This window comes from Buteo buteo, chromosome Z, assembly GCF_964188355.1.
Source record: "Buteo buteo chromosome Z, bButBut1.hap1.1, whole genome shotgun sequence".
In the NCBI taxonomy this organism is placed as follows: Eukaryota; Metazoa; Chordata; class Aves; order Accipitriformes; family Accipitridae; genus Buteo; species Buteo buteo.
This window is the reverse complement of record NC_134204.1, coordinates 4,626,152-4,653,598: the sequence shown is the minus strand read 5'-3', so window position 1 is coordinate 4,653,598 and position 27,447 is coordinate 4,626,152. Positions and strand designations below refer to the sequence as shown.

The window sequence follows — 27,447 nt, the reverse complement described above, 5'->3', positions numbered from 1 at the left end:
TTGGGATGGACCATGGCCCCGGCTGCTGCTGCCGCCGTCCTGGGGGTGCAAACAGGTCCCTGCACTGCACCTCCAACCAGCGCACAGTGATGATCTAACCTCCAAAGTCCGTTAGGTTAATTAAATGAAGAGGTCCAGTGGGGATTGGGAACTGGAAGGAGCTCCACAGCAAGCCCCCATGCTGAGGACCGCTCTTGGACTGGGGAGGTGAACTCATGGGCTCAGGATGGGACCTTATAGCGCTGTACAGGGGATTTGCTTACCTTGTTCTTTCACTGTATCCCGTAGACCCGCCTACTTGGAGCATTTCTGCTCTCTCTTAAGAGATAATCTTCGGTTTTTTGTACCCTAGCAATTGTAAGACGCTCCTGTCTTCTGGATATTGTCACTTGGAAGAAGTGCCAGCTCTTGAATGTCCTGCCTTCTGCCTTGTGGGGTGAGGAAGGGCATTTTTTGGTGTGGCTTTGGGCAGTCTTTAAAAAACTCGAGGGAGAGTGTACAGTATATTGGCTTCCCTGCGTGGCAGGTACCGCGCATGCTGCAAGAGTTGCCCTCCTGGCCCCACTGAGGGTCTCATGCAGCCCAGTAAATGCTTTGCACCCTACCCGGCATGTGTCTGCAGGGTTTAAGATAAAATCCAGAAAGTGACCTACAACACGGGATCAACCAATCCCTTTGCAAGGGGACATGCCATGTCCTGACTCCCATCCTTGCCTCTCACTGCTACAGACTTTATTAGCCCTCAGCATTAATTAATAGTGGCACTAATGACACACCCAACGCTTGCCACCTCCCTTTCTTTAATAGCCAGCCTGACTTCTTGCCGCTCCCCCGCGCTGCGCTTTCTCCGTGAGGTCAGACAGCTGTTTTTGGGTGCTAGGAGAAACAAAACTGGGAGCTGTGCTCCACTGTCAAACAATTCTGGCTTTGAGGCTGATTTGCCAGAGAGCCAGCAAAAGAACCCCCGTCCAACCTGATGTGCTGTTCCCAGAAAAGGTGAAACACTCCGCTGGTTTCCCAAACCTGCCCCACAAATCACTGCCACTCACTCTGGAGCTGCGCAGACGTGTTGGGTGGGATGTCCCACCTCTGGGCTTAAACTGCAGATAAATAAATCCAGCAGGAAACCCAGCTGGTTATTACAGTCCCATTTAAAACATGGGGTGGGGGGAAAATCAATGTATGTGAGATGGAGATGGATGGGATTGATGCATAATAACCCACCCAAAATAACCTCCTCTATGTTTTTAGGACAAGTTTCAAATGCTGCTCTGATCTCTCCCTAGCAGGGAGGTTTAAAGCAGGTCAGGCAAACTGTGCCCCAAAAAGCATCTTTTCCTTCTTTGATCATAAAGGGAAATCCCTATGAACAGGGGATATAAGGTGTGCGGAGAGGAGAGGGCTGGCACCAACGCTGCCGGTTCTCACCCGAAAACTGCCGAAAAGGGAGGGGATGTTTGGGCTGGCACAGGATTGTGGATAAGCCCTGGTTCCCAGGTACCCACGAAATATGGGCATATTGAAGGACTCTGCTCTCGTCTGAGCCGTTATGGCGTGGGTTGATGCTGACCAGATACAGGTTTGAGACTAGGTGGGATCACAAAGCCTTTTACTTAAACGGGGACAAGAGACAGCTGAGGGCATTGGCTCTTCCCATTAACACCTTCTCTGGGGAAGGGTTAAAGTTGCATTTGGATTTTAGACCCACCAGGTTTAGCGGCGTTTGGGTGGAGGGTTTTGGTTCGGGCTGTCGCAGAATTAAGAGGCTCCGTGAGCAATGCAGCGCAACACCCAGGATCCTGCCAGGTCCTTGCAATGTCTAGCTGGGTTTTTTTTCCCCATGGTTTTGGCTTTTTGCCTGGTTCTGGATGTCCTGCGTATCGTTACTGGTAGGAGGGAGCTGCTGCAAGGCCCCTGGCCGGTCATTAGGAGCAGTAAAGAGTGTTTTAAGGCAGGTGTTGAGCACTTCCAAATGTCTGGGGAGGGCTTTGGACACTGCGAAGGCAAGGAAACATTGGAAACCCAAGTATTGAATTTCCCTTTCCAAACAACTGGCTGCAGCATATCGCTGCCCGTCAAAGTCGAAGGCTCCTGCGTGCACAAGTCAGCACGTTTTTACATTCCCAAGGGCAGGGATAGGGCTTGCTCCAAGTGCTTCCCCTTTGCTCTCTGCAGGCAGAGCCAAGTAATAGACCGCTGTCACGTCAGGATTTTTTATTTTTTATTTTTAAATTGAGGATGGTTTCCTTTCCCTGGTTAATGTTCCCATTTCCAGGTTGGGGAGTGATTCACATGGATATAACGCCCTGCTAGTAATGTATGACCACAAAAAGATGAGCTCGCTTGCCTTCTTTGGCCAAAGGGGCCCCTGGCCCCTCCAACTCCCTTTTCCACTTTTTTTTTTAATTGGGCTAACAGTCCAAACCTTGGAGAAGAGCCACTGAGCCAAGGTGCCTGCTAATAAACTGGGAAAAGCTCTGATTTTTTTTTGCCTTTCCCGCTGTACGGCACGTAAAACGGGCTTGGGTTACACATAGGAGCTGGCTGGGATGATGGTGGGTGAGAAGAGATGGGTGAGCACGTCGGGTTGCATGGATGATTGGCAAAGCACCAGGAGTTGCCTTGAAGTTCAGGTACCAGGCAAACCCTCTCTGCCCTTGGCATCGCCGGGGTTTTGCTCGAACACAAGCCCTGCAAATGGCTGAGCAGCCCAAAAATGTCATTGAGAGCTGAGACGTGACCCCTGCTTTTAGCCCAGGCTTTAAGGGCAAGCGATTCGTGTCGGCTGTTCATTTTCCATCTTTTCTGATGCCTTCAGACCAAAGAGAAATGAGAGATGTTATGAAAAAGTCGCAGAGGGGGTTTGCAACATCTTTCAAAGTTGCGTTTCCTCCAGCGCCCTTTCCTGGCAGATGCACAGAGCTGGGGCCAAAACCATGAGAAACGGGGCATTTTGGGGAGGAAGAGCTAGGCTGGGTGGGAAACATCACACCAGGCTGCTGGGGCCACCTGTCCCTCCAGGAACATGAGAGCCTGGGAGGGGAGTAGTGAAATTGGGACCATTAAATCTCAGAAAACATTTTCTTTCAGTGTGGTTTGGTTGGTTTTTTTTTTTTGGTGTGACAATCCAAAAATTGTAAATACACCCTCAAACACCGTACATTAGAATAAAGCTATAATTAAAACATAGTGTGAAGTACAAAAGCAAAAAGACGGATTTCAGTGTAGCAACGCCGCCAAAGTGTTTCTCCTTCTTCCTTGGAAAATATTGCTGAATTCAACACGTTCCTGTGAAACATCATCTTCAACAAAACTTTTTTTTTTTCCCCCTGAAGCTAGTGGAAAAGAGTTGCAGAAAAAACCCCTCAGACAGCGCTGTATAAACAGCCGTCTCTCTCCCGCCATGGGTCCAGTCTGCCCAGTCATATCCCAATAAAACCTCTTGCTGCTCCCCATCGCTCAGCATTGCTTCAGCCCAAATAGAAATATGCTGATAAATGCTGGTTATTGCCAGTTGTAAGTGGTTTTTTTTGTTGAATGCCGGGTTTGGGCTCTGGAATGAGTCCCAGCTCAGCCTTTTTTTGGGTACATCGGGGCCGTATGTGGTTCCCCCCCCATGGTGTGCAGGAGAGGAGATGCTCTGCTCCGTCTTAGGGACTACAGGTGTGTGTACAAGCTCCAGCCACGCCAGCTCACGTCGCTCAGAAATCAAGGAGCGGTTTTGTCGGGGTGAAGAGGATGTTGAATGGGGATGGTACGAGCAGGCAGGGGCGATCTGCAGTCTCCCAGGTCTGTGTCCGCGTGGGTTTTGCGATGAGCTGAGCTGGGTTTTGCCGTGCCGGCACAGACGTCCGTAGAGGAGGGATGCAATAAGGGCTGTTGCGTAGTGGTGACCACCAAACTGTTAAATGACGATGGGGGGGCCCATCTCGGCCCCTAAACCCCTTTGCAGCCCTTTTCTATCAAATGTGCAAGGCTCTGAGCAGGAGGATGATAAACATCCAAAACCTCATGTTTCCATCCAGGACCCAACCACGCTCTGCCAACCAACACACACCAGCCCTTTGCCCACCCCAAGGGCTCCATCCTGACTCGGTCCCTGGTGCTGCACAGCCTGGCCAAGCAAATAAGGCAAATGAAAATGCTCTTTATCCATCGCTAACACGTGCCAGGGCTGCTCCTCGCCTGGCCACGGGCTGGTGCTGGGGTCTGCTACCCGTTGCGTGGCACTAGATGCTTGGGACGGCAGGCTGCACCCTGGGCTGGATTTGAGCTGGCTGCCTATTATTTTTGGCACGGTTCTTGCGATTTACTAAACGAAATGAGAAAGCTGTTGGGGAAGGTGCTGAAAGTGAGGCAGAGTCCTTCCTGTCTGATAAATTTTTCTCAAATTCTTTCCTCCTCCTCTTCCATCCTCCCTGCCCCAATCTCCTCACCCTGCAGTTTGCTATCCTATAACGGGAGTGAGACGGCATAATATCTCCTTCTGTGCAAGACCACTAAATTTTCATGCAGCTGAACATACTGTGGATTTCGTCTGGGGGATTATTTTTTTAATTTTTATTTTCCAGGTGCATTATCACGCATCATTTCCTATTAGCAAGTCGATTTCACTCATTTAATAAGGGTATATACACAAATAATTTACAAAGGGTTAACACGTGGCTGATGGCACCAGGCAATTAGTAGCTTGTTTGTAAACGAAGTGTGACTCGAGTCCCCCGTGGCGGTCCTTCTCGGTGTGTCCCGTGAAGCCGGAGCTGCTCCCACGATTTTAGCCTTTACTCGCTCTATACCATGGGGACCGATGCTGACTTCCCACCGCGTTCCTGACTCCGAGGGGAATTTTAATGCACATCCAGGGAAAGAAACTGCAGGCGCCTGGGCTATTAAAAGCCTGGCAGGCTCTCTGCGGAGCCCGGTGCTTGGAGAAGCACCGCGAATGGTTCCTGTTTATGGGGTTTATCTGCTTTCCCAGGGCAGGAGGAGGGGTTGTGGGGGCTCTAATCAGGGCAAAACACCCAAGACGGCACGGCTCCGTCCCCCGGCTCGGCCGATTGCGACGGGCAGATCTTCCGCGGCTGCAAAATCTGTCAGTGAGTGAAGCCAGGGCTCTTTGGGAGCTGCCATCTCCCTCTCTAGCCGCGATAGGATCGAGAGGTATAAACAGCCCCAGCCTCCCCGCTAACCCCCTTCAGCCCCCACACGCAGACCGTGAACGCCTCGATGAGCCGGCCAGGTTGCCTTACCCAGGGGAAAAATTCACATGCAATCGCAGGCAGCTTTTAACAGCGTAAGACAGATTTTGGGTTTTTTTTGTTTTTTTCCTCGCGAAGGTGGCTGGGCTCCCTGGGCTGCAGCTGTCTGCTCGAGATACCCATCCCCAGCGCCAGCTCCGGGCCTGATCCTGCATCCCTTACCAATAGCCTGACTGCATCAAAAATATTGTTGCCATGAGGAAAGGAGGTGGAAATAACTTGTTCTGCTTTCTGGGTTTTTCTTTTCATAAATCCCACAGCATCCCCTGTCTCTCTGCAGGGATTACCCAGGGGCTTTGCATCTCTGAGGTGGGTCAGTGTTTAATGAGCGCGCCGGATCCCTTGAGCCTTTCTGGGTGAAATATTGCCGGATGGATAAATTTGCATGTGCGTATGCATAGTCAAATCTTGATTGATGTTAAAGGAGAATCCCCAGTGACAGAAATAGCCAGTATCAGACCAGTACATCCCTGTGACTCGATGTCACATACCAACCTGCATCGTTTGCAGGATTCACCTGGGGTGTGAAGGAAGCGGAAGCATTTCTTTTAAAGAAAAAAAAGTCCAGGCTGCTTCAGATAATGTATAGGAACAATAAATATAACTGTAGAACTGAGAAAAAAAAAAAAAAAAAGCCGTGGAAGTGAGAAAGCGGCGGCGAGGAGGATGTGATGAATTTCCCTGCGGGTTTCCGCTGTGTTCAAAGCCTGCGTGAGCGAAGGGTGGAAACGGTGTGGTGGCGAGCAGCCGAAGAGGTTCAGCTATCCATGCGCCTGCATCATCTGTTGGCTTTCTAAAAATGAATTTCTACCTCCTCAGTTGGAGACTGCAGCCTGTAACGCCACCTTCCAGCTAAGTGTTTTGGGTGCTTTGTAAATAGCTGTTAAGCAACCTTCCCCGTGGGCTTTTTAGTTGAAGATTGTCTTCATGGTGCCGGTAGGGAGATGGGGCCACGGCGTCGCCGAGCTGTGTACCTGTGGGGAATATGATAGACCCGGCTCCACGGCGGGTCCTCGGCATCACGGCATGAAGCCGTGACGTCTGTCGTGGTAGCGGAGGTGAACCAGAGCGGTTGGGGCAGCTACTGATCTGCGCTCCTGTTCTGGTAATGGCAGGAATTAATGAAGCGCTGATTTCCCCTGGCCTTGATCCCTGGCACTGGCCTTGGCTTTGAGACGTGACGGAAGAAGCCGAGGGGGAGAGGATGCTGCGGCTATCAGAGCATCACACAGGGCAGGGAAGCATTGCTGGTGGTCACCCAAAGGCACAAGGTGGATGGGACATCCATGGCTACATGGTCCTACACCATCATGCTGTGCCGTAACCTCTTTTGGGCCAGGCTTGGCCCCAGGCATGTCAGAGGACCTCATAGCTCCTCTTTCCCACCCCACAGATAGCCTGGCTTGCCCAAGACTTGATTCACTTCTCCACTGGATCTCCTCTTTGGCTCCATGTGTTAGGGCAAACTTTTAGACTTGCAAGGCGCTTTTTAGACCTAGATTATCTAGGCTCAGGCTTAGCTGAGGCCAGGCAGGTGTAAGGCAACAAGGGTTGTCCAAACTGGGAGTTTGGGTGGGTGCGTGGGCGAGCTAAGAAAGAGAGCAGACCTTGCAAATGTGTATGGTCAACAGAAGAGCATGAGGAACGAGTATGGAGAGGGAAAGGAAAGGCAAAGAAGGGGAGGGGGGAAATACCCCCCTGCTTTGCTGAGAAATAACTCAGTTTAGATGCTTGCATTGAGACAGAGGTCTTTGATCTCAATGATATTTGGCCTGAACCAGTTAATGGGAGACTGCACGAAACCGGAGTAAGTCTTCTGCTTTGCTGACACAGATGTGACGCATTGCTCATCTCAGAGCTGCTGATCTGAGGTTGCTCTGAGCTGTCATCATCTGCCGCAGCAACAGCATTTAAATGAAAGGAAGAACCAACAGGACAAGGAAAGAAGGATTTCTGGCTGGGGGGCAGCCTGACAGTGAGCCCATAGAAATTAGTCCTCCACGGCTCCGGATATGAGCAGCCGGAGCTACTTGTGCCACCAGGAGGAGCACGTCAATGAATCTCATGCAGCAGGGTGGACGTGGGGACATGTGTTTCCAGCTTGGCCTCAGGTCAAAAGCCTCTCAGGCCAGGTAAGGACTCCTCTCTGCAGCGAGAACACTGGGCTTCCCCCTCCCTCTTCAGCTGGAGGAGAGAAGTGTTTGCAGCAAAGACCGCTGAAGCTGAGGAACCTGCTAGGTGTCTTTGGCATAGGCCATAAAAAAAAATCTAAGATCTGGCTGACATCTCTTCCTGCAAAATCAAAGTATCCCAATGGAGAAGGAGGATTGTTCTGTAGGATGTAGACCAAAACTTGAGCTTATTGAGCTGGCAGAAGGTCTCTGTCTTGCTGCTCCCAGAGCAATATTGCCTTCCTGCAGCCAGTTCTGGGGCAGGTGGTGGGGAACGTGGCTCATGGAGAATGCAATTAGTGGCTCTGGAGCTTGATAGGCACACTTTCCAACCTCATGGTCTTTGCTGCAGAAATGTCCTCAAAGCTTAGCTAATGAAAATGTCAGCCCTGCCCTTGTTCTGGGGAGTGAAAACAAAAGCTGGAGTGCCATATCTGGACTGGTTTTTAGTCATGGATTGCTCTCTGCTCTGGCAGATATTACTGTCTAGGCAAAAAGCAGATTAAATCCATGCATCAAATTTTCTTGAAGCGTTTTATGGGCAATGCTTGTCAGTTCCAATGCAAATGTGATCTAGGACCAAACTGCGGCTTGGGAAAGAGAAGGGAGATGTGCTAGCAGAGTAATCATTAATAGACACTGATAACATGAGATTCTCCATTGCATTGAATAAGGGTGAGAGCCTGAGAGCCAGATTTTGGTGTTGGTCATGGTGAATTACCTGGAGTAAGGCTGCTCAGCTGGTGTCAGCAGGGTGACACTGGATTTACCTTGTGTATGCGAGACCGATGCACAGATTTGGAAAGCAGTCTCCAGCGAGGCCCTCTGTGGCTAGATACAATGAGCAGAAGAGGCTAAACTTGAAAAAAGATAACTCAGAAATGTAAAGTTCTGTTTTGCGCTGTTATTTGATTGCCAGGGCTTTCTGGGGTCCACCAGTACCATGCTTGGCAAAGTCTGTCTCTTTGTTGTGCAAGCTGGTTCAGTTATGCCAGCTGTATGACTTGATGACTGCTAATAAGCATAGATCTGCTGCAGTATTCCCTAAAGTCTTTGCTTTGCCATCAAAATCCTCATCAGCAATTAGATTAGTTGTAGGGAATGAACAATTACAACACAAGATAGTGTATTATGTTAAGACAAATTGATGGGTTTTATTTAATCATATGGTCCTGGTCATATCTTGATAGTATTTTTCCTATGGAGGGAAATGCATCATTGCACCAGTAGGTACCAGAAAAAATACTAAAAAATGCTTGATTTAATTGACTAGTGCCTCAAACTAAGGCAAATTAACTCTCTGTACAAAACCAAAATGAGTTAGGCTTTACTGTAGGTTATGTTGGCTCTGCATGTCTTCCTGCCCAGATATCAGAGATAAAGTTTGCACTTTGTGGACCGCAGGGAAGTGTATGACCAAGTTCCTCACAAGGACTGTCTTGGTATGGGAGGAAAAATTCAAGTCAAAAGCACTGACAAGATGATCTGCCCACCCTCTGCTCTTTAGTTCATCATGCGTTCGGCATCAAAGGCCCCGCAGATGTTTCACTAAATCAGACTAAGGCCTCCCAAGATACAGCAAAAGGCTGGAAATCCTTGGCTAAGGTTGCACCAGGCATCAAGAGACGAGAGAGGTGCATAAGATGAGAGACCGGCTTTTTCTGCTTATGTGCTACAAAATGTGTCCCAGTAAATGTGGGGGAATATCACTGAGCTTCTCTGTCTTGTGTTGCCCTAAGCCATTTTTGTCTGAAATACAACCAAACTGCTGCCTGGTGGCACAGGCTGGTGTGTTTGGGTGTGCGGAGGGATTAGCACTTGAACCTGATCTCTCACCTTGTCTTCAGGCCCCGCGAAGACCTGCAGGTGTAAAATTGCTCACCCGTGACTTGCTGGAGCAGTTTTCCATTGGGAGGACCCATGGCCATCAGAGGTTGAGCAATTCACCATGAGTTGCTTTGCAAGTACCCGGCAAACGCAGCAGTTAGGAGGCATCTCCCCTTGATTATGGTGTTGCTCGACTTTAGCAATGAGCCAGGGCAGCACAGGATCCCCAGGTCATTACTCAGCCTTTACCTGTCAGTATGGTGAGTTGGGGCCAAGCCAACAGCAGCAAATGCAACCTGCAGTACCGGGGGAACGGGGTACGTGTATGGTTCTTGGGTCTGGGTTTGCAGTTCCGTCACTGAGGAACGGCGGGTCCGATCCCACCTCCTCTGGTTTTAATGAATAACATAGTCGAATCATGCCGGTATCTGACAGCATGAGAAATTATGACCTTAAGAAGTTCTGCTGCTGGTGACATGCGTATTTGTTACCCACTGCCTCTCTCAGAGGGGCACTACGGAGGATTAGTTTGTATTTAAGAGATGCTGTGTGTAATTACTTATGCACGGTTTTGCAAACCATTCATTTCTGTTAGGTCCTCTCCCGTTGTTTCTCTTGCTGACATCTGGCTTGCTTTGTGCATCTTCTGCTTCCATATGGGCATGAACAGAAAGCGCTCGGGGCTCCCTGAGCTGCTGTGATGGACTGGGCCCGCCTGCCAGCAGAAAGGAGAAATGAGCAGAAGGGATCTGGGTGAAGAAGGCATGATGTGCCTGCCTCCTTCTTGGAATGACACTCAGTGTCTCTTGGTGCTGTTGTTCCTGGATATTTTGTGCCATTCCCAAAGATCAAAAAAGAAAGAGGAGTTTTTTAGGAAGATGAGGTGTTCAAAACACTGCATAAAAGGGTAGGTGTCCTACCCTGGGGCTCATCCTCAGCAAAGAGGCATCTCCAATAGCCACACTCAAGTCTCATCCTTCACCTCTGAGTTGACTCTTCCCCTAATTTAAGAGCCAAAAGTTTTGCCGTGACGCCTGTAAGTGCTCTAGGAATGTAGGAATTAAAGTGTCAGATTGGGCCAAGGGCCCATCCAAGCAAAGATCTTGAGCGAGGTGCAAGCCAGTGCCAGATGTTTTGCAAAAAGCCTCCGCTATGGATATCTTTCACACCTCATTTCTTCCTCATTCCCATCAGTCTCATGGCTGGTCTCATAGCAGTCCATGTTGTGTTTCCTGCAGCCGCTTTCTCCCTGCATGCAGCTCACGAGGATGGGCTATTGAAAGACGCATGGTCTTAATCCCGGCCCTCTGAAGTGGAAGGTGTCTCATTCACGTCCTGCAGTCAGTGAGAGACAGTTTCTTAGAGCAGAGATTATTTCCTTGCCTATGGGACATTTTTAGACAGGCAAAAGAAATACCTTGAGTTGCACGGAAATTCAGCAAGCTTTGAAAACTTTGGTGAGCTCATAACCCATGAAAATATATTTCAGAAAACAGATTTTTTTTTTTTTCCTAAAATTTTGAGGCTATTTCATAGAATCATAGAACAGTTGGGGTTGGAAGGGACATTTAAAGGTCATCTAGTCCAAATCCCTGCCATGAGCAGGGACATCTTCCACTAGATCAGGTTGCTCAGAGCCCCCTCCAACCTGACCTGGAATGTTCCCAGGGATGGGGCATCTCCCACCTCTCTGGGCAACCTCTTCCAGTGTCTCACCACCCTCATCGTAAAACGTTTCTTCCTTCTATCTTGTCTGAATCTCCCCTCTTTTAGTTTAAAACCATTACCCCTTGTCCTATCGCTACAGGCCCTATTAAAACTTTTGTTCTTTTTCTCTTTAAGACAGGCAAACCAAAACAAGCTGAAGCACTTTTCATCAGTATACACTTCAATCTGGAGCCAAAAAGTCACTCTGAACCCAAACCTATGTTTTGGTTCCAATGGTTTTTGGAAGAGAAAAACCATAAGTCAAAACCAACCTTTTTTCCATGTAATCAGCGTTAACTGACCTGTTCTCTTTTTGTAACCCTTTTGGCAGAGGAGAGAAACACCTGTTTGCCCAATTCTTGCCCCGGATGGGCAACCATGGGGCTGGGCTGCCCTGGCCGCCGCTGGCCCCCCCCCGTGACGGCCGTGCATTTCTCTTCCAGGTGCTCCTTTTCAAAGGTCTCAGCATCCCCATGCTACCTCCTGCCGGCACTTCCACCTGGGTCCCCAGCCTCAGCTCTCCACCGACTTCACCCTGCCTCACGCGGTCCAGCCCCAGCCGGGGCTGACCCCCCACATGGCCCCCGCGCACCAGCACAGCGGTCCCCTCCACCAGCCCTTGGCACCGGTGCCAGCCCTGCCCTTCCAGGACGTGGCCGGACCCTCCTTCCTACCTCAGGCGCTTCACCAGCAATACCTCCTCCAGCAACAGCTTCTCGAGGCACAGCACCGCCGGCTCATGCCCCATCCCAGGTAAGGCGATCTGACTCTTCCCCAAGGATGCTGAGAAGCGACGGCAGCCTCCCTTGAGAGAAGTGGCTTCTGCAAAACCCCGGCAGTACGCGGTGGGGAACCTTTCTTCAGAGGTTCGTCTGCGTGCCCCCCCCCCAAAAATGCATCCAGCGGAAGGGAAGTTGCAGGGCAGGTTGCACCTCCAGGTGTATCTTTCCCATGGGGATCCATCCCATGCTCATCTCGTACGTCCCGAGGTCACCTATCCTTGTCGCTTGTAGGAGAATCGTGATGGTAACACCTCGGTGTTGCAGTGAACCCGTCCTGCGCGGCAGAGCGAGCGATAGACGGCGTGCACGAGCTACCTCCTCGTAGCTGCTGTTTCAAAACCGTGTAAGAGATCGTATCCACCTGCCCCGTCAGGTTTTGCGCATGAAGAGCTCGCTCCCCTGGGTCTAGGTAGGCTTCCCGGCTCTGTGAGGGGATGATGCTGTTGACCCGCAGCACATTCAATTGCAGAAAGCAGCCTAAATTCGGACTGGGCTGACGACTGCAGAGAGACTGACTGTAGCTCAGCAGAGGTGGAAGTAGATGCCTGGCCTTGTCCTGATTGTGTTTCTTGAGAGAGGGGTTTAGATAGCACGTAGGAGAGGAGTGCTTTTTTTGGAAACATATGGAAGCTATTTGTGGGTTGTACCCGTGGATCAAGAATCAGAGGATGAATCTTTGCGATAGTGCTTCATTTGGAAGGAATGCTACAGATGGAAAACGCTTTCTTTCCGTTCCCTTTTTGTGTGAAAATTGTGTGTTCTTCTCATCCTTGTTTTGTTTTGCATAAGCTGGATTTTAGGTGGATTTAATGATTAGTTAATAATTGGGTAGCAAATATGTGCGAGGCTGAGGCACCGATGATACAAGTGTTTATCTCTTAGTCATAAGCTGAATTCAAATACAAGCACGGAGCACAATTCCATGCAGAAGCTGCTTTGGTAAATGCTGTCAGTGTTACATTTGCAAGTGGGTTGCTGTGTGGAAAAGGGCAGGAACCTCTTGCCCAGTCCCACGGCCTGTTTCTGAAAGCACAGCTGCATCGGAGGAGGGTGTCAGAAACGTTACAGGTGGGGGGCATGAGGTCCCAGTAATGGGAATCTGGGTCATGCCCTTAAAACTGAAGCCTCTGAACTGTGGTTGCATGAAAGATTCTTTATCTAGTAGTTCCCTGCTCCATTTTCTCCAGTGTTTTCCCATAGCTTTGCTTTGCGATGGTTCCACTGGTGAGCAGGGAGCAAGGGGTATGAGTCTGTCTGTAGTGCAAATCCTGCTTGTGTATCCGCCTTGTACCTCTCCAAATGTGGACACTGATCAAGCAGCCCGTGCTCTTCCCCTGAGTAGTTCAAATGGGCAATAATCACAAGACGAGACTCAAATCCGTAGAAAAACCCTGCTATATATTCTACCGCTTTCCCTTCCCTGCTTGCAAAGACAGCAGAGCTGGGGGAGAAGGTGCTGGATCCCAGCCTGGCCTGTCCATCATCCAGAGAAACGTTGGCAAAGGCCAGCGAGAGTAAATTCTGCTTTTAGTTACTCCTGAGTAATCCTGTTATGAATGAGGTTCCCCAGGAGTTTATGGACTGCATGGGGAGATGAGGCAACCTGCAGCTTCTTTATGATGATGGATAACGGCTGAAGCAGGGACATGTTTTATCTTGTATGTTGTTTATGGGGCTGACAGTGGAGAAAAAGAAAATACCGCAACTGGCACAAAGCTGCTAAGGAAGAAGCTGTTTGGTTGCCTCTTTTTCTCTCCACGGTGCCATGAAATAGCATCCTCTGTAAACTGAGTGGATGCGGACGCCGCAGGGGGTGAGCGGAGGTCTGCGTTACGTCCGTGGTGACCACGAGGGAGTGACATAGCTCTGGGTTCCTCTTCCCATCATCCCTGACACCTACCTGGACTCTTTCTCTTGGAGACATATCGACAAGCCCAACCGTTTGGGTTTTCCCCTGGTTTATTGACACGGGCTCGGAGGGAGAGCTGTACGTACTCGTGCCCGCCGCGTGGCTAACTCGCTTGCTGGTCTCCTCCTCACCGCAGGCGGGCTCAGGAGCGCATGTCTGTTCAGCCTCACCGTCTACACCCCAGCTTTGACTTCAGCCACCAACTGCAAACTCCACAACCCATGGGGCCCCAGCCCAGGTATTTAGCCGAAGGCACGGACTGGTAAGTCTTCCACGTTTCGCTCGTGAGTTGAATGAGGTGTTTAAGAAGTCCTGGGGAGGTTGCAAGGGTTGGTGAACGTCATGATGGATCAATGCTTTCATGAAAGCTAATGGTTCAGCTCAACAGACACAATGCGGGGGGGTGCGCGATGGGAAAATTAATCTCTGGGAGGGCCATGAGTGTGTGCTGAAGCCTTTATGCATGTATATGATAACATCGAGGCATTGATATCATAGAGTGCAGCCAAGCATTGATCTTCCCCAGGGGCTTTTCCTGCTGCAGGGCACAGCCAGCGTCTTTTTTCTGTAGACCGACGTCTCTGCCTGAAGTAGATCTTCTGCTGTCCACCAGGCACTCAAAAACCAGTGGCCACAACTTTTTCTGTGTTCTAAATTAGGGAGCACCGTGCTGTCCTGCCCCGCAGGGTGGTGTGAATGAATTAATAGTTGTTAATCGTTCTCCCACTGTAGTATTCGATACCCTGGAAAAGCTGAGCGAGGAATTGATCGTTTTGTTTTCAGAGCAGGTTTTGGGCTCTTGCGCAGTTAATAAGGTATGGGCCCCTACTTGGAAGAATAAGAAAATAAAAACATGCTTCTGAGTAGCTGCTTGTTAGCTGAGCAAAGTCCATTCTGTGCACTGAATGGAAAAAATAGCATGTGAACATGTAATTAGAGACAATCGCAATGTGTATGCACAAGGGGACGGAAATAAAAAGGCAGAGGAAATCTTAATTATGGCATTTCCTAGCATATGAGCACTTCGCTCTGTAAATGGAGAGTCCTTTTAACACAGGGGTTTTTTTTCCCCCTCCGGCGTAATAATACACAGCCTAAAATAATGGCCAGATCCTTCTGCCATTTTCTTCTCAGGTGTTCCCATTACTGGCACCACTGTGGAGCTGAATTTGGCCAGGATGACATTGTTCGGATCAGTTTGCAAAGCGGTTCACGCACCACCCGGATAGAGCCATTCTTTCTGCCTCTCTTTCGGCGCAGAGTGTTTAATTATAATCATTAAAAGGATCTGATAAAGCGTCGCTTTATGTTCCACTCCTCCTCCCTCCTTTTTCCCCCTGTGTTGCTCCATAGCCTTATAAAAACCTAAGGAGTGGAGATGACAGAAAACATATACTGTGTACATATATTTGGGTGACTCACTTCCCCTCGGGCCACATGTACAGCTTTGCCCAGTGACAGATATAAAAACTTTCCTTTAATGTGTTGCCACCTCATGAGCAGCAGCGGCACTCGCTCGGAGGCGGTAGGTGGTAGGCACCGTTGCGGGAAATGGGGATGGAAAGAAGATCTGAAGGTAATCAGTCATCCCAGACAGCCCAATCTCCATTAAAATCTTCCAGCGAAGAATAAATAAATTCCCATTTGGTTCCTTAAATCATCTTCGGCACACGCATTGGGTGACGACCATCCAACCTGTTATGTGGGGCCTTATCCTTCACTTCTTGGTTGTTGGCAGCCCGTGTACCATAAGTATCGCAGCTCTTGAACCTCGCATCTGAGCATCAAGATGCTGTACAGTAGCACAGGCTAGAAGGTGGTGGTTGGTTTTGATTTCCTTCAGCTAATGTGCTCTGCTTATTCACCCCCAAACCCTGGGAAAACAGCATTCCATGCAGTATCCTGCTTTGGACCCTTCTGTAGACCCACAGAATCGCTTCAGGAGCCTCGACACCCAATTTTAAGGCTCTAGCTGCACTGGTGCACAAACAGTTCAGCAGTGCTGTCATTCCAATTACTTGTGCGAGTTAATAGTGGCCATTCATCTTTGAAAGATCTCTTCGGTCCTTGTTCTCAAAGCACTCTGTGGATTATCACGTCTCTTTTGTAGACAGGGAATATGGGAATGCAGAGAGGAAGAGGTCAAGGTTATGCATCAGGCCAGTGACAGGGCTGGGAATGGACCCAACGCCTCCTGATTTCCCCTTGAGCCTTCCATCCACTTGGGAACAGTCTTAAGCAATTGGATAAATCTCCACAATTGTGACACGGGAGCTGGAAAATGCCCAGCCCTGCGGATTCTCACCCTGGTTGTGTTCCTGCCAGTTGCCTGCTGTGTTTTATCCTCTGCCAGGTTTTGTCTGTCTAGCACATACATGGCTAGCACAGGGCCAGCAAAATTGTCCCTCTCTTTTCGTCAGCTTGATGTGGGGTGTTTTATTAGGGGGTACTAGAGGACTGGAGCTGCTGCCTGGTACACAGGCTGTTCTGGGTAAAGGATTTCTGCATTTACTGTCCCCTCACGTCTCTTATCTGCTGTTGGGCGAAAACAGTTTCACAGCTGCTGGAGGACACGTCTGGGTTGCTCCTAACCAGCCGTGGCACTCGCTGCCGCTGTCCTCCTCACGGGGGAAGAGAAGTTCGAGGCTGAAATGGGAAGCCACCCCTGTGCTCTAATTAGCTTTGCTTTGGTTAATGTGAAGACAATGGTTATTAGAGCGCCAGCTTTGGTAATTATGATAAAGTAAATGACGTTCAAAGCACTTGTTTGCTGAGAGACTCCTTGGCTGGAGAGACGAGGGATCGGCTAATTGGATTATAGATGGAGATGCCGGGTTAGGTCTCCTCCCGTCCCCTCCACACGGCGTGCGGATGGGGTTGCGGTTTGTTGCTGCGTGCTTGGATCGGGCAGAGCTGCGGCGTTTTCTGGGATCTTGGTCAGGCCAAGTCCTGGGATTGAGCTGGGTTATTTTTCTGGAGGAAAAAAGTGCCCAAACTCACCAAGCTCTGCTTGCCTGGGCCAGGCTGTGTGTGGGCAAGTGGGACCATCGGGGATCTCCTGCTTCACTGGTGCTGGCCCGCTGGTTGTCTGACACCCTTTCTTACAGCAGTCTCATCCAGAAATTTCTTAAAACCTTTATATTTTCTGCACGAACAGCAGTTCTGGAGCTCCCTGAGGCTGGGGCCAGGCAAAGTGCGGTCTCCCTTGTTTCCCCACGTCCTACCATGATGTGGGCTGGGAAACCTTCAAAGAGAGCAAAGATACATCAAAAAAGCCCCCCGAGAGTGCCTAGCTGGCTCCTAACAACTACCCAGAATGGTTCATCAGTGTGTCCCCAGGGAAATTAGCTGTATTCCTGCAAAATATTCAAGACAGAATGCAATTGTTTGCAGTGATGACAGCACAGAGAAGACCTGGTCTGGCTGGGTTGAGTTACCGAGCTTGGATATCGAACGGAGCCACCAAAATGTTCTTGCTCTGAAATTAGCAGGCTGCATCTGCGCAGCTCTTGACCCTGGCTAACACAAATGCCAACCGGCATAAAAACAACCCCTCTTTCCTTCGTGCTAGCCTGGTGGGCGATAGCCCAAATTGGAGGAAACTCCCTTCCAAGCAGTAGCATCACCCCAGGCTGAGGAACCCAGAGCAGCCCACGACCCACCAGGGGAGGTTGCCCTGTGAGCAGGATCTGACCTGCTGTAAGCCATAAAATAAAACCACGCGGTCAAAGCCGTATCTTCATCCTCGTGCCCACAGGGACCTCAGCGTCGATGCGGGACTGACTCATGCCCAGTTCCAGGTCCGGCCGGTCCCTCAGCCCTATCAGCATTACTTAGCTACACCTCGGATGCACCATTTCCCCAGAAGCACATCCTCGACACAGATGGTAAGTGAAACGCTTTTACCAAGAAATGTTTTAAGCATTGTCTGCCAGAAGGCAGTCAAAATAAAGGCTGCTATCTTTCTATCACCTGTCTTCTGCGAATCCTACTTATCTCCGGCCGTGGGAGGGAGTGTCTGAAAGGATAATGTTGCATCATTGCACTCTGGATTAGAGAAAGGAAAGAAAAGCTCAGCTGCTCTGGAAAGATTCGGTCCATCACGTGCAGCACCACGCTCACAAGCTGGTCTGCAAAACCTGGGCAGGGTTTGAGAGATGCAGCAGTTATTACTAATAATAAAAATACTAATAATACTGGAACAAACTGTGGGCTCCCAGGACTTTTTGTATGCAGAAGGATTAGCAGTAGGTGACTCCCTTCCTTGGCTCAACCCCGAGGACCGTCCCTTATCACGTCATCGTTCTCTGCATCAGCCTTGATGCCATCTGTAAAGGTTTTGCATGACCTCTTGCACAGCCGGAGGTGGGGTTTGACGAGAAAATGGGCTGACTGGGGTCATCTTCTGGCCCTTCTCCTAACAGGGTGCTGTGTTTGGTGCTGAGCCATGCCAAGAACTGCTAATCCTCAGAAATCCCACGAGGGTGTTTTTGCCTCGTGCCCATAGCCGGACCCTGATGCCTGTGTTCTACAGCAAGGCTTAAAAAATCAAAGCTTGGATGAAGAGAAATCCACCCATTTAAAACTAAATAAAATAAAATCTCTTTTTAAGCTAATCCATGTTGAGAATCTGGAACTGCAATGTTATAAATGCAACAGGAATTATTATAACAGATAGTCTATTCAGAAGAAATGCATGTTCTTAGTTATCATTTATAGGAGATCTATTTAATAAAACCTCATTTTTTGGTTATTAAAAGGCTTCCACTGGGGAAGGTGTCGGTCTGCTCTTTCATTGTGAATTTTTAAAGCACTAGATTTAAATCAGGCTACACAAGGGATTTCTACGTGCAAGTACAGGTGACTTTATTTTCCTCCCTCTCTTCTTGCAGGTTGTTCACGAAATCAGAAATTACCCTTATCCTCAGCTTCAGTTACTCGCTCTTCAGGGACTGAACCCAAGCAGGCACACGTCCGCTGTGCGGGAGAGCTATGAAGTATGTATCTTGGGGACTAGAATTATTATTAAATGTTGAAATGCTGGGAATCTATGCGAGCTCTGGCATAAACTTGTAAGACTGTTTTGTGGCATGGCAGCTGCATTGAGTCTTGCAGCAATTTTAGTAATAACTGGGAGGCAAAGGGGTTGGATCAGTTTGGTAAAAGTTGGTTTACTCCAAGGTGCCTGGGTCTGGCTTGGGTTGACTCTGGCTCCCTTCATGCCTGTGAACAAAGTGCTGTAGTTCTACAGGTTTTTTTTTTTTCCCAGCCTGTCAAACGGAGCTCAAATTCCACCCTAATTTCTGAAATACTCGAGATCCAGCTCTTAGCCTTGAACCCTTAGTTATTAGCCCAAGTGCTAGGGCTCAGATCCATCATTAAAGCACGGCTGATTTGGGTTTGATGGACATTTCTATCAAGGAAAGGACAGGAGGGAACCTTGGTGACCAGTAGGTAGGTTGGGGTGGTGGGACCTCGTGTCCCGGGAGCGATGCTGATGGCAATTTACTGGTGTTCCTGTGCCGCAGGAGCTGCTGCAGCTGGAGGACAGGCTGGGCAGCGTGAGCCGGGGTGCCGTCCAGAACACCATCGAGAGGTTCACCTTCCCCCACAAGTACAAGAAGGTGAGCGCCCCAAAACCGCCTCACGGCTGCCAGCCCCTCTCAGTTGGCCAAGGGTTGTGGGCACAGAGCGGACAGAAGGAAGGATGTTGGTGGGTCGCAATCCTCAGGGTTGGCGAACTGGCGCCGTCAATCGAAATATTCCCCGAAATGGGGGAGGAATGTAAAATCCGGAATCGATGCTTTAATATCTTGTGGGGCTCCCGGGCTGAAGCAGTGGTGTAGCTCAGCTGGCTGTTTCTCACTTCTAGGCTAGGAAGCTGCGGGCCAAATTTTCAAAAGGGTCTCAACCTTCTCCCACCCAGCGGGTGCAATTTCACCCCTGTCCGCACCTGGTAAGAAAGTGCACACACCAAGGGGGCTTCGTGCATGCAAACCCACCCCGTTCTGCATGCAAGCCCAGGAGGGCGCGGGCTCCATGGTGTGGGGGAGGTTGTCCTCCCCTCGCTTTGCAAGGGTTGTCTCCTCTGTTGGGAGCTGATCTCCTGCCCCTAAGGAAACGGGTGCCGTATTTTTGGGGTTGTGCTAAGGAGAAAAGGGGGAAAATGCTTGTTTGGGTAGTAATTTCACGTGTTGGTCATTCCCGGCTGGGCAGTAACAAGTAGGGATGTTGCATTGCCCTGGTTGGAAGTGAGTCAACTCCTCCTGCGCTTATCTCTGACCGCATCTCCAGTGGATCCAGAAAAATCATATTGATAGGAATGGATGTGTGGAGGGAAGAGGAAAGGGGAGAGCCGACAGGCTAAGCACTGCCCCGTGGCGCAGCGTGGGGCTGGCCCAGTGGCCAAGCTGGCATGGGGCACAGCGGTTGCCCTTCCTGGCAGTGGTGGCCCCACATGCTTTGGGGTCTCCAGGAGAAGCCTCCAGCAAAGGAGACCATGGGGCTAGCCCCACTGCAAGGAGGATGGATGGAGGAGGTGGGGGGGGGCTCTGTTAGGGCAGCAGAGGACAGGGTGCTCCTTGGGGCACTACCACCAGGCCCACTGCCACCAGCCCCAGGAGGAGACGTGCCGACCAGCAGCATGTTGGTGGCATCCTCCCCTCACTGGCTTTTTTGGGTGGGCTGGCTTCCCCAAGCTGGAGGATCTGGCTGACGGATGAAGCTTTTATTATTTACCTTCCTGAAACTACCAGGGCTTGGGAGAGCACTAGAAAGCCAAGTCCTAACCAAATTATGTCTTTAACCTTGCTGCAGAGAAGACCGCAGGAGGGCAAAGCTGAGCAAGAGGATGGAGAGGAGTCGGACACCGACGAGAAATGCACAATCTGTCTGTCCATGCTTGAAGATGGAGAAGACGTCAGGTACGATCCTTCCATCTGCTCCTCTGACTCTGGATGCCATCTCAGTTGTGTTTATTGGGATTAATGGTGGCATGCACTGGTGGGATTGTCCCTGTTCTCATCCTGACAAACGCACTTGGGCTGTTGCAGGGTCTGGGAAACTAAATGCCATTTAGATGGACATCGGTGTGGCCTGGAGGTAGGAAGAGCAGCAGAATGGCCAAGTTTTTGTAGTTGGGTTTGGATCACCTGCTTCAAGGCTGTGCCAATGGGCCAGCTGGCAAGTGTCAGAGAAGGACGGGTCCCAGGTCTCAGACAGCCATCTGGAGCTCAGGGACATCGATGTCTGAGCCTGACAGATGACCAAAGTACGATAAAAGGGAGTGCGGGTGTGAAGTCCAGGGGATTTGGGCTTGTGGCCAGGAGGGACCTGCTTTATTGTAGAATAAGTGCGATTACTCCACCCGCACGGTCGCAGGGAACCGTCCTGAGCCAACAATAAAGCCCCAGTTAACCCTCACAGACGTCCCCAGTCTCTTGGTTGGGTCAAATCTCTGCTTCTGGATGGGGGACAGAGGATGGGGACAAGCAATTGCAAGGGGCTGAGCTACCATGGCTGAAGGAGCTGCAGGTGGGTGGTGCAGCTGCACTACCTGGTCCTGCTCCTCACCCTTGAATTGCCTTAAACCATCAAGAAAAACTCTGATCTTCTTGCTGTGGGTCCTTGCGGCTCAGGGTCCCTCCGGCTCATGAGGGTGAGCAAAGGTGATGTAGGAGAAAAGCAACCACAATCCCTGGGGCACACCAGACACCCGCCTGACTGCTAATAAGCCACATCGATGAAGAACCAAGAGGCTTTGGAGTATAACCTAATACTCCTGAAAGGTTAAAAAGCAGCAGCCAGGGTAATTAATAACTGGAACAACTCAGTTCAGGAGGGTGTGGGGTTTTCTAAAAGGCTTTTAGCCAAGAAGGACATCATCTCAGAGTTACTGCCCTACGTGAGCTGGCGTGGTTGGGGAAGGCTGTACTGGTGTCCCTGCATCGGTGCTTTCCCATGTTTGAAGCAGCCCCGGCTGCTGCTTTCTGGCTTTTCTTGGTCCCCTGGACCTTCTCCATCCTAACGGGGTGGTACTTCTCTCTCTGCAGGCGGTTGCCCTGTATGCACCTCTTCCACCAAGTGTGCGTGGACCAGTGGCTGGCCACCAGCAAGAAGTGCCCGATCTGCAGGGTGGACATTGAAACACAGCTCGGCTCGGACAGCTGAAAGGACTGGCTGGACACACCATTTTCCTTACCAGGTCATATGGCCATAAACCCTTGCAGCAAAATTTTTTGCCTTCTGAGCCATTTGATTGAGAGGAAAAGTCTGCAGGCACGTTAGTGAGGAGGAGGAGGAGGAGGTGGCGGTACAATATCTAGCAGTAGGAGATATTGCACATACGCAGGATACGGGCCCGGTGAAAGGGAGCTGGCATTCCCGGAGCTCAGAGACCCCGTGCTGCAGAAGATTTAGTGTTGAACATGAAGGAACTAGTTGTGGTAGTCTGGCCTGTCAATCCTGCATTTCATGAGGATTGTATATATACCTCTCGAATACGTAGAAACATGTTAGGGGTCCTTTAGCTATTTCTATGGATGGCAGCTGGAGCATGTTAGCTTAAGAAATGTTGTGTTTGATGCCCTACTCATCTTGTGGTGGACATGTTGCTGTTACCTAATTTGCACCAAATATTTTTTCATAGATTCCTTATTTTGGTGCCTGATTAATACATTGCAGAGGGGGAATAGAGGTCAAGCTTTCCCACCCTTGTGGGGGAAGAGGCGAAAAAGCAAAATCCTGTTTACAGTCAGAAGGGTTGCGCTCTTTGCCTCAGCCGCGTGTGCTTCCTTTCCTTGCATTTACAGTGTGTTGCAAATTTAGAGAAACTTAAAAAAAAAAAATAAAAATTGGGAATGAAATGAATGAAGCAATAGGGAGAAGCTTCGTTCCTGCTTATCTGCTGGTGCTGGACACTTTCTGTAGGGGCACGATATTGGAGTAGATGCTGTTTCTTTGCTTTCCGTCTCTTAGCGATAGCTTGGCATATCGAAATCCAAGGAAGGGCTGTCTTCGTAATTGCCGTTGTCCACGATGCTTTCTCCTGTGAGATGTGAGGCTGGTTGGCTTCAGCAGCCACTGCCAGCACTGGTCCAAAAGGATGGTTACTGGAGTTGGTGCCTATAGCTGTGCTTTGGGGTGTAATAACGCCAGAGAGGTGCTGAGAGATGTACGCTGCCGAGTCCTCTCCCACGCAAAACCATCTCTGCTAACGGGAAAGGAGAAAACTCGATGCTGGCAAGGCACTGCTGAGGCCGTGAGCGTTTTGGCACGGGAGGGGAAGGCAGATTGGAAGGGCAGTTTGTTGCTTTTTGGAGGGGCTGGGTTGTGACCCTGCTTCAAAGCACGTGCACCTGCGCCCGCGTGCGTTTGTATACACAGGTCATATCCATACGGAGAGTGGAGGGGTTGTTAAAATGAAACTTAATTGCATTAATGCTCAAAACAGAATTAGGAGGCGGTCCCCGAAGGAGTGAGCTGTTGCGATCCAAGCTTCCCCTGAAATGAAGACCTCGGCACGCCAACCACAGGGAGTGAGCTGAAAACTCCCCGGAGAACTGACATTCACAACCAAAAACCTTTTTTTTTTTTTTTTTTTTTTTTTTTTTTTTTGCATACTAGGGGAGCAAAGGGAGAAGCAGAGGAACAAGGGGAATTAGTCAGGAACATTATATATTGAAAATACTGATGTGGTGGGAATGATTTCTGGCTCCCCTGAGCATCTGTTTTGCTGGAGCCAAGCGGTGCTCTCCAAGAAGAACAATCATAAATTACCATCTGAGAGATCACGGATTTCCCGTGAGCTGTAATTGGAAAACGCCAACCTCAGAGACAACCCAGAGATTTTTCTTTTTTTCCCAAATGGAGAGGGGAGGGAAAGAGGGGAGCCCCACGGGGTGCAAGGATGCAGGAGCTCCTCTCTTGCTGTGCCCATGCAGGTGGGAGGGATTGGAAGGGGACACATGGTGGCATATAAGGAAGATAGAAGGAAGAAATATTTTACAATGAGGGTGGTTGAGACACTAGAAGAGGTTGCCCAGAGAGGTGGTAGATGCCCCATCCCTGGGAACATTCCAGGTCAGGTTGGACGGGGCTCTGAGCAACCTGATCTAGTGGAAGATGTCCCTGCTCATGGCAGGGGGGTTGGACGAGGTGACCTTTAAAAGTCCCTTCCAACCCAAACTATTCTATGATTCTATGATATATTTGCCACCCAGCACAGGCGATGGCTTCTTGGGGGATGTGGTGGTCCCAGCCCTGATGTCCATGGGTCAAGGAGTGGTCCATCAATACCTATGGGGCTTGCTCCAGCAGCAGCAGATTGAAGCAGCATTAAAAATAATACTAATATTACTAATAATATGGACAAGCAAAGCAAGGATTTGCTGGTAAAATACACTGTAAGTTGGTCTGGTCTGTCCAGGCGTGAGCCAGGGACAAAGCAGGGGGAGGAAAGGGGCAATTGAGACCCTGGCCAGGTGGGGAGGGAACGAGGAGCGCTTCCGAACCGCGTGTTTTCTTAAAGCCTATGCGAAAGTATTACTATTTGCCTAACGAACAAGCACAGTTTTTAAAAAAAAAAAACAACAAAAAAAAAAAAACCCTTTGGTGAAGAAAAGCACCAAACTCCCGTGGTCTCGTGTGAGTGACTGATCCCAAGGTGCGTGCGAATTTACAGCGTCTGGAGTTGCATCGATGTGTCAGGTTCCTTTGCGTTTAAATAATTTGTACGAGTAGGATGCGATAATAGGATGAGTTTAAAAACAAAACGAAACAAACAACAAAAAATCTCTAGGAACAAAACATTGATAGTTTACAGGGTTTTGTGAGTTTAAATGCCTTATATTTAACAATCATAATTTATGACTAACTTGTAGATATTGTGGGTTCTTATTTAATTATTTTTATAGTTGTTTTTTTGCATTTTTAATTATAATTTATTTATTTAGAAATTAATACTAATTTTTTTTATTACTCCTATTACCTCATTTTTGCATTGTTTCTGGGAATGGAATGCTTTGCATGCGTCGGTACTTTAAAGAAAAAACTTAAACATGGGATGTGGGGGGTAATGCTTATCTTATCAAAAAAAAAAAAAAAAGAGAAAAAAATCAGGGTGTGTGATTACAAACTGTATTACTGTGGTGCTGTTACCTTGGATACATTCCATAAAAATGCAAACCTTTGATTCTGTATGCTGTGACATAGTGGAAAACTGCAATATAGTGACTGTGTTTAGCACATATATATGAATATTATTTGCACTCATAATCAAACTCTGGTGATCCTTTCACTTGCGTCCTTGCGCATTGAAGGTGATTAACGGCGCTCTGCAAAACCAAAACATTTTGGTCGATTCTTGCTACCGCCCTGTCCCCGACGCCGCTGGTGATGCTACTGCTCTCGCTGCATGTGTTACCCTGCAATAACACCCGGCGGGCCCCCGCTACAAGGCTGTGCTTGGGGCGATGCATGCGTTTAGCGCAAGACTCTGCAAATTGCTTCAAAAGCCGAGGAAGGGAGCCCAGGCATGGTGGCTTTGGCCAATTTTTGGTGCCTATCAGTGCTCCATCTGGCTTTTTTCACCCTCTGTGCGTGCACCCAGCTGGGCGCTGCAGGGAGGATGGAGGAGGTAATTGAGCCTGAGCTAGGAGGCAACAAAACTGAGGGATTCGTTGTGATTTTGAAGGGTTGACCCATGGTCTAGCTGAGAGGGGCTGGGATGGACACGGAGGAGATTCAGCATCCTTTTGTGATGCCTGGACGTGAGAGTTTGCTATAACCCAGCCGTGAACCATGCACGGAGCAGAACCCTCAGTGCTGATCTTCTTGCTCAATTGGTTTCATCCCCCTCCCCCCCCCCCCGTTAAAGGGGAAACTTCAACTTGGAGCTTTTTAAATCCACTGAAGAGCTGGGACGTGCACCGCAGCCTTCCCATCCCCAAGGAGGAGATCAGCCCCAAGCTGATACCCCGCTCCTGCGGCCAAGCATCCCCATCCCCAGCTCTCGCAACGCGCTGCCCTTTCCCAAAAGGCTCCGGAATATCACGTGCTTGAGCCTAGCAAGAAGGTTAGAGCGTCTTTGATAATATTTTAAGCTTTAAGCCATAACCCCTCTCGGTCAGCGCAGATGCTCTGCCATGTATGGACAGAAGTGGGGTTCAATGCATGTGCTCAGCCAGTAGCTGACCCCCCCCTCTCCCCAAAAAAAGGCTTTGGATGCAATTCTCCTTTGGATTAGAAAGGCACAAAATGACTGTACCTGAATTTTTTTTCTCTGTCCCTTCAGGGTGCTGCTCTGCTTTGTTGACTTTGCCTTACCCTGGGTTTAAAACCTGTCTGTGTTTTTTTTTCCTTGCTGCTCTCTAATACTCCTCCCCTGTAGCCTGGAGCTGCGGTTTTGAGCCGTTCAGGGACAGGGGGTCAGTTGTTCCCCCCGCAAAGACACTGTAAAAGGGATAAGTAAAACAAGGAGCGAACAAACAAAATCCTCTCCTTTAATGGCCCAGGCTGGTGAAAGGATCACCCACATTTTTGTACTCCTACTGCTGTTCTGTTGTGCTGTGCAACATTTTGCTACATAGACTATTTTATAGAAGAAAGCTAGAAAAATATTTATTATTAATATTAAAGCAATAGTGCATTGAAGAAATGAAAAGACATTAGAAATTGTGTAAATGCTTAGATTCACTTTTGGTGGATTTTTTGTACTTTATTTATAACTAATAAAACAAACTGCATTGCTAACTATAAACCTGTGCCACGCAGAAGACACCTGGCAGGGCCATCGCTTGGTCTTTTTTTACCGTTCATTTCTTGTTTCTTTGGGTTGGAGTCAATTCTTCTTTCGCTGCTTATGCCTTTGGACTTTGATGTGCAAAAGAAACGCTGCTGGGGTATAAAATACTCTGCCCAGCTGGTTTGCAGAGGCTGTTGGTGCTTGAGCTCCGTGGCAGAGGCGAGGTGAGACTCTCCACGCCGGGCACACCACCGCGTGTGACGTCCTGTGGCACCAGTTTTGTGATTAGGTACCAAAATCGCTTTCTAGAACCAGCCTGGAAATTGCCTGTTAAAGGGAGATTTCTCCTCTAAACACATCCCACTGTGCCTGTAGGATGTCTCTGGCAAGTCCTGCAGCAATACTCACAGGTCCTCCGTCCTCCCCGTGGAGAAGCATCTCCCTCCATGTGGGTCTCCTGTTTAATAACTAAGGAAAGAAAAACTTATTGGAAGGAAAAAAAAAATCCTCCGAACTAATACAGATATATTTGAGGGTATTTTCAATCCTTTTGTTACCTTTTGTTGGAGAATCCAATGGGCCAACTTCACATCCTGCACAGCTCATTTCGTAGGTCCTTTTGCGCTTTTATTTTTTCCCGCAATGAATGGTGCCCGTCTCTGCTCCTACCCACTCGCGATTCAGCTGTTCCTCCTCACGCATTTCATATAGAAAGGCTGAGACCAGTCCCCAGCTTGGACTATGTGATTAGACTAAATAAGCCTTGGAGACAGGCGGCTGCTGATCCTAGAGATTTGGTGCCGGTAGCTGAAGGGAATTGCCGGCTCCTCCAGCATCCAGCAGAGGCTGCATAAGGGATGCATCGTATTCAAGCAGTACGAAGCTCCCATTATAGGAAGCTTTTACAAATTCGGAAAACGGGTTAAAAATGACCTGTTGGTCCAGCCGGGGAAAATCTCAGTTGCTCGCTGAGATTTTGCTGATGTCCTTCGAAAGGATAACGGCGCTGGGAGACTTGCTTGAGATGGCAATCGTTTTTTCGTCAAAGCTG

The 27,447-nt window shown here is 49.3% G+C and overlaps 1 protein-coding gene across 2 annotated transcripts in view; it reads left to right on the top strand.

The window, feature by feature from the left end:
- ARK2C (arkadia (RNF111) C-terminal like ring finger ubiquitin ligase 2C) overlaps positions 1-26,411 on the top strand; it is a 51,978-nt gene extending 25,567 nt beyond the window's left edge. The window contains exons 2-9 of one of the 2 annotated variants that reach the window (XM_075020138.1): positions 11,407-11,716; positions 13,791-13,916; positions 17,412-17,541; positions 18,547-18,651; positions 19,183-19,278; positions 19,527-19,610; positions 20,471-20,577; positions 21,706-26,411. In XM_075020138.1, the coding sequence (XP_074876239.1) occupies positions 11,407-11,716; positions 13,791-13,916; positions 17,412-17,541; positions 18,547-18,651; positions 19,183-19,278; positions 19,527-19,610; positions 20,471-20,577; positions 21,706-21,823 (1,076 nt within the window). In that variant the 3' untranslated portion in view covers positions 21,824-26,411. The remainder of the gene's footprint in view (positions 1-11,406; positions 11,717-13,790; positions 13,917-17,411; positions 17,542-18,546; positions 18,652-19,182; positions 19,279-19,526; positions 19,611-20,470; positions 20,578-21,705) is intronic. The other variant, XM_075020139.1, reaches the window with a different exon arrangement.
- The last annotated feature ends 1,036 nt before the right edge of the window (positions 26,412-27,447 follow it).